The sequence below is a fragment of the Solanum stenotomum genome, unplaced genomic scaffold, assembly GCF_019186545.1.
Source record: "Solanum stenotomum isolate F172 unplaced genomic scaffold, ASM1918654v1 scaffold24748, whole genome shotgun sequence".
Classification (NCBI taxonomy): domain Eukaryota; kingdom Viridiplantae; phylum Streptophyta; class Magnoliopsida; order Solanales; family Solanaceae; genus Solanum; species Solanum stenotomum.
This window is the reverse complement of record NW_026028195.1, coordinates 18,434-25,668: the sequence shown is the minus strand read 5'-3', so window position 1 is coordinate 25,668 and position 7,235 is coordinate 18,434. Positions and strand designations below refer to the sequence as shown.

General features: G+C 33.7%; 1 protein-coding gene and 1 pseudogene across 1 annotated transcript; one reads left to right on the top strand and one right to left on the bottom strand.

Annotated features, from left to right (window-relative positions):
- Positions 1 to 2,040: 2,040 nt before the first annotated feature.
- LOC125851346 (histone H3.2-like) lies at positions 2,041 to 2,629 on the top strand (annotated as a pseudogene).
- Positions 2,630 to 5,245: 2,616 nt separating this feature from the next.
- Positions 5,246 to 5,908, bottom strand: LOC125851344 (FK506-binding protein 3-like). Its single transcript, XM_049531125.1, has one exon. The coding sequence runs from the start codon at positions 5,906 to 5,908 to the stop codon at positions 5,246 to 5,248; it is 663 nt and encodes a 220-aa protein (XP_049387082.1).
- Positions 5,909 to 7,235: the final 1,327 nt, after the last annotated feature.

Sequence of the window (7,235 nt, the reverse complement as noted above, 5' to 3'; positions counted from 1 at the left end):
ATTATCGGTGCAATGTCTTACATCATATAAAAAAGGGAAAACTGACAAATATACCCCCGAACTTTCAAAAATGGTATTACGAATACCCTTCGTTATACTATTGAGACACTAGAGCCCCTGTCGTCCAAAAAGTGGAGCACTTATATCTTTCACACTAACGGATGGACACGTGGCGTCATCCTATGCCTCTACCCGATTTTAACCCAAAAATAAAGAACCCACCCAGATTAATGAAAAACCCGCCCAAATATTCTATACCCACCCACTTACTAACATCCTAATAATATACCCAAATCAAAATCTCCCAAATTCTCGATCAATTCTATGGAGCCTCTGCTGCTAGTGACAGCGACGTAATTAGTATGAAGAACATCATCATCTAATCAATACTAAACTTCAGTTTCCTCTTCTTCTTCCAAACAAAAAAAATATCATTTCTTCTAGTTTCCAACTTCAGATCCGCTTGCTCAAGTGCTTATTCAATTCATTACATACTCATCCTCTTCTTCTACAAATACACATTGTAAGCACACACAAATAATTCGAGAGTGGGACGACAAAATCGAAAAGCCCATCTAAAACATCTATGACGTACACCTCTACTTCTATTTAGTAAACCTCATATTTTAGGGCTTCTGTAGTTCAGTAGCAATAATATGCGTAAGATGAAGTGGAAGAGTTTGTTAAATTTGTAGGAAAGGAAAAGGGGATGAGTGTTTCAAAGAGCTTTCCGATGGCTTTTGGTCATTTCTCCATTTCTTTTTTTTTTCTTTCAATTGTGTAATGAGTTTCTTAGTATGACATCTGATTTGAGCTCTAAATCTTGTTGAAATTTTCTTATGTGCTGTAGTATTGAGGTTTTAATTTTGATATGTGGTGATTGATTGATAAAGAGTTTTTGTGACATGTTTATGTGTAAAGGTTTTATATTTTCAGCTTATTTAGTGTAAATTTGAAAATAAATTTGATAGATAGTGTAATGGATTTCTCTAGCAAATGAATTTTCCATCATGGATGAGATCTTGATTATTGAGAATGGAGAAGATATGATGACGGGATTGAGGGATTTGCTTCAAAAGTGTACTCCACAGATGTTTTAGATTGGGTTGGGATTTTTAATTCGGGTCAGGTAAATAAATAGTTGAGTGGGTTTTTAGTTTTGTAGGTGAAAGTTAAAACAAAATAAAATAGGGTAAATTTTTAAGATGTCGCCACGTGTCTCTTCGTTTAGTGTAAGGATATACATGATCCAAAAATATGACGGTAAGAGTATATATAACCTCAAAGTATAACGAAGGGTATTTGTATATCATTTTTGAAAGTTCGAGGATATATTTGTCCTTTTTCCCTATAAAAAATAATAAATTATAAAACCCAACCACAATACTACTTTATGTAGCAAACATTTTTATTTCTCTCCTTCTTAGAATAAAATTTTAAATTATGAAAAGATAAAATGCAACTTATTATTTATGTGATTTTTACTGATATGAGATATAGAGAAAAAGTGTATGATAATCGGATTATTCTGAATAAGTATCGACATATTTCATATTATTAGAGGCTGTGTTATCTTAATTAACTTCACATAATTTTACTTGATGGCAAATGTACTATCCCATTGTTATAAATTTAATTTAATGAATAAAATATAATTGATAAATTAATATTGTTAGTTTCACCATTTCCTATATAATAACTCAATTCTTAAAATACAAAATACTTTATAATAATTATACGGGGCAAACGTCCAATGCACGTTTCTAGAAACTAGTATATATATATATATACCGTTCTCATATTAGATGTAATTTCGATTTTTCTTTAAAAAATATGAATTAATTTATGAGAATTAAAGAGTAAAGAGAGTAATAAAAATGAACTTTTTCCAAAATCTCAATCAACGGCGCCAAAAAGATTTCAAACTCTCTTCCAAAATTTCCAAACTTCCCGCCCTCTATCTCTCAGTATAAATACCTCCATTACCCATTTCTCAAATTCACCATTTCAGAACTCTACTTTTTCTCTGTATACATTCAGATTCAAATGGCCCGTACTAAGCAAACAACTCGCAAATCCACAGGTGGAAAGGCACCAAGGCTGCAAGAAAGTCAGCTCCGGCAACTGGAGGAGTGAAGAAGCCTCACCGTTTCCGTCCAGGAACTGTGGCTTTGAGGGAAATCAGGAAGTATCAGAAATCTACGGAGTTGTTGATTAGGAAGCTTCCATTTCAGTGGTTGGTGAGGGAAATTGCTCAGGATTTCAATACAGATCTGAGGTTTCAGAGTAGTGCTGTTGCTGCTCTACAAGAGGCTGCTGAGGCTTACCTTGTTGACCTCTTCGAAGATACTAATATCTGTACAATTCATGGTAAGAGGGTCACGATTATGCCTAAGGATATTCAGCTTGCTAGGAGGATTCGTGGAGAAAGGGCTTAAGAATAAGCTCTTTAGGGTTTAAAGACAATTTGTGTTCAATGGTTTTTCTTTGATCTGTTGTTGGAATGCTAGGCTTAGTAGTGTACATCTAATAGATGTTTTCAGTTGTAGTATGTGTAAACTGGTGATTTACTAGAATTCTGGAAGAATCTGAGTAATGAAATTTGTACTCTGTTTTGTTCAATCAAAGATATTGCTATTACATCTGTGTGTTATTTCCCAGTCATTGAAGTTTGAAGCATTGCTTGTTGAATTATTGTTAGTAGCTATGGTGAATTAGTTTTGCTTATTAAAAACCTTTCCTTTATCAATTTTTGAATAGAAATTTATCATTATCCAATGTTATGGGTTGAACTTATACTGCATTTGACCTGGTAGTAATTTAATGAATTTTCTGTTTGAGTTTAGCTTCTGGCAAAATGAGTTGTGCTGTTGCTGTTGTATTTAAGCTGAGATTGGTCTATTATGAGGTTCCTCAACTCTGGCAAGTTTTAGGTAAATTTTGAATTTGTATGGCTTTTGAATACTAGATTGCTTTGGGCTAATTCAGTACTATGCTTATCTAAGTTTAAGTCTGGTGTGGCTTCATGATATTATATCGTATTATGGTGAGAGAAGTATGCTGAAGTAGACCTGCTTTTGTTTTGGCGAGTCATCTTAAAGATTTCTGAAATGACTTTCTTGCTATGTAATTTCACTTTTTGTTTAGTATAGTACTTTTGCTTGATGCTACTTTGTGACTTGGTTATTGTATCAATATTCAACTTTTGCTAGAGAAATGATTCCTGGCCTGAACTTGTGTGTGAACTGATGTTTGCCCTTATGTACAATGATCTGATTGATGAGAATGACAATCTGAATTGATTTGTGAAAGAATTGATTAACTAGTGTACATCTGATGGCTTGTTTCATAGAAGTATATGCAAACGGCTTGTTTATTAACATTTGAGATATAATTAGTAAAACCACTAGTTTTTATTACTCAAAATTGAATGTCTTGACTGTATATATAAATTTGGCAACAATTGAAGACTGAAACACTATTTTGTGATGAGGCTTTGGTTACACATGCATAAAGCTACTCTATCTAGAATTGGGGAATTTAGGTATTTTTTTTTTTGAAATGGTGTAAATCTTTCTTACTTTTATGGTACTTATTCAGTGCTTGCTGTTGCCATGTATTTTGGAGAGGAATAAATGTATCTAGATCCCAGAACACTATCACAAAGAACTACTTTACATTTGTTATGGTCGAAAAATCCAGTTAACAAAATGGACTTTTGTTTATGGAGTAGGAAAATGGAATTCCATTACTTTGCGCGAAGATTTGAGGTACTTTTAATTCAACATTGACTCACAAAGTCCTCACTTTGTGGCATTGGTATTTTACAAGCTAAGTTGTGTTCCCTTTATCAGTTATCACTGAAACTGAATATTATCTTTGTTATCTAAATGCTAGTGTATTCTTTTCAGTATTTCACTCAATATCAATGGTTATTGACTTTTTGTGCTAAACTAGACCTCGTACAAGCTTCCTAATTGCATATTTTTTTGGCCAAAAGTCATTATATATGCTTAAGTATACTTGACTACACCAGACTGCTAGAGAGATTGTGGACTTCTTAGACGGACTGTGATACTCAGAAAAATTATGTTTGGAAACAAGGACACTGCCTTTTCTCTCTATTGTTCTTTAAGGTGTTGAATAAGCCAGTCTCTTGTCTTACCTCAGGTTGTTGTTTTTTCAGTTTCTGTCTCGACTTGAAATAATCAGCTTATGCGAAGATTGCAAATGATTTCATCAGCGAGGTTCTCATTATTAATACTTTAAGCAACCGAAGAAGGTATGTTTTTTGTTCTGAATGTGTCAACAAAGTGATGGAACTAGTCAAATTAATCTATTTGGATATACTTGCTACAAATCATAAAGATTCTCAACCTTACCTAGACTTCTATGTGTTGATATCAATATCTTCTGAATGTCTGGTATGTATTTAAAAGATTTGTCAATTGAGTAGCTTTCTGTATTTTAAAGATTTGGAACTTTTAAACTCGGGTAGGTTAGCTGATGGTGAGATCAAAGACTCAAATTCCATCCTGATTGCATAAGTACCAGTGTAAGGGAACGTGTACACTAAATCAAGAGTTCATCTAAGATTATACTATACAATAATGAATTCAGAATCATAAAAAAAAATTAAGACTCAGCTAAGATCATGTCAGGATTATGTAAGTTAACAGTTATTGAGACTAGAGAGATAAATAGCATCCTGATTCCATACATTAGTGTAAGGAAAGTATGAGTAAACTAAGAGTTGGATTAAGATGATAAAAACATATAACGAAATTCTATATTACTTCAGATAAAAAATAGTAATCATGTAGTTATTACAACATATATTGAATCATCAGAATATCAAAACCTCTTCCTATTCCTATTCCAGCAGTGTCTAGTAGCAGGAGGGTCATTAGCAAGTTTAGGCATATCGTGGTGGTCGACCATTATGATCCGTCTCTTGGCTGTCTTTTGCTCTGCTAACCTTTCCTCAAATTTCCTCTTACTTGATTCAAATTTCTTTATTTCATTGATGCTTTGTGTTTCTTTTTGCATTGGTGCAGAGCTCTGTATTGGTCTTGTAATTGCACAGCAGTTGCTCTGTTGATGAGGAGGGGCTTGTACTCGCTCGGTGGCCACATTCATCTTCTTCAATGACACTGGCATGGTCTTGGTTAAACCAGTGGTGCACTGCTTTCTTGCTGTTGATCCCGTCCTGCGCTGGGTAGGGGTCTTCTTTTCTGTGTCACTATCAATTCTTGTGTTGAATCCGGTCAGTCTCCATCTTCTTGAAACCCTTTTGACTCTGTTTGTTTAGTTGTTTGTGTCCATCAAGATACTTCTCGAAAGAAAAATCAGAAAGAAGTTTTATGCGAGGAGGAGCAACTTGTACATGTTTGGTGGACATCCTCTTTGTTGATCCCATAGTAGTATTATGGGACTGTCGTTGTGTTTCTTCTTTAAGACCATCCAAGTCATGCGTCTCGGGTGTTTTCTTCAACTCTAGAGTAATTGCATTGCAATTGTTGTGGTTTTCCAGAGGAGCAACTTGAGCAGTTTTCGAGTAAGTTATTCTAATTTTGAGTGGCTTTGTAATTTGTTTCTGGCTCTGCCGTGTTTCTTCCTCAGCATTGGTCACTTCATCTTCATCACCAACGACACTATCTTCTTCCTCAAGAGTAGTGGTATCATTGTCTTCTTCAAGAGTACTAGTGTCGTCATCTTCATCATCATCCTCATCATCGAAGCTACTTGGGTTCGATATCATCCTGATTATCCTGTTTTTGCGCTTGTCAAATTGATGAGGATATTTGATTCCAGCAACTAGGACAGCTTCTTCAATCATGTGGCATATATCATAAGGCTTCTTGTCGATGTAATTCCATTTCATGAATACTTCTTCGATATAATCCATTCTTGAACACTCTCAAGACTCTTCTAAGCTCTCACTTTTTTGTTTGTTTGTTTAATCAACATGACTCAAAGCTCCCCTATATAGGAAATTTTAGGAACATATTTGGAAATAAACCTTACTACCTACAAATTAATCTTATATTAGGAAATTTTAGGAACTTCCTTTCCATTTCCTAAAACATATTTGGAAATAAACCTTTACCGCCTACAAAATTAACCTTACGTTTTCTACACAAAATAGGACTAGGAGTGCATAAACGGTTACTTTTTACTCTTTCTTCAAGGGATTAACATATTTTCCATATATGCTACTTATTTTTTAGTTACACCAATTTTCACCCCTTTATTTCCTTAAAGAAATCTACCTATTTTATCAACTAAATATTACTCCTCTTGAGTAAGTTTACAAGGTAAATAGGAGAATATTTTACCTATAAGGAAATATATTTTTGGTTAAAGAAATATTTGTCCAATAAATAATATTGACTTGACACAAAGGTTATTAAGAACTTTGAATAAAAAAATTACGAGTTGGATGATCATTTGAGAAATTCAAAAGTTTAATTAGTAGGTGACATGACATACCACATTATCATTTAGGCACACCGTAAAATCAAATTCTCCGTTTAGTTTAAAATGATTACATTTTATCTCACCATTTGATAATTTCATATTGTGAATTACACTAGATGCACACTTTATACATATATCTAGTGTGATTCACATATATCTAGGATACCAAATACACGAGTGAGATATGAGAGACAAGTGAGACGAGAGGGAGGCGAACAAGATTTGTCGATAAATCTTAGATACACACAAATCACACTAAATACGCACTACATACATGTATCCGATGTGAATAGCATGTATCTATGATACAAGATACGTGAGCAAGGTATGAGAGTGGCAAGCGAAATGGTTGGATGATTGGATATAGTGTATCTAGAACAAATTACACCTAATTTTGACCCCATTATCCCGAAATACATATTTTTGGACGTATCTGAACACACCAAAATTTGATAAGATTCGTAATATTACAAACTAGCGCATATCTAAGTAATTAACTCAACTAATGAAATTTTGGTTAGTTACCATCTAAAATCAAATGAAGCACTTATAGAAGTGTAAAATACTTTTTTTCCCTAATAAATCAGAAACTAGAAACTGCAAAGGAATCATATAACAATGACTCATAAATTGTAAAACCGAAAGATGTGCATTTTAGTGATTGTTAAAACAGTTGCAAAGCAATAAGAGCACTGAACACATTTTGAAATTGGTAGTCTCCAATCAACACAACAATTGATCATATGAATCATGTT

Bases quoted from the DNA above. Each gene is read 5' to 3' on its own strand.
- LOC125851344 (XM_049531125.1), bottom strand. From the start codon at position 5,908: ATGGATTATATCGAAGAAGTATTCATGAAATGGAATTACATCGACAAG.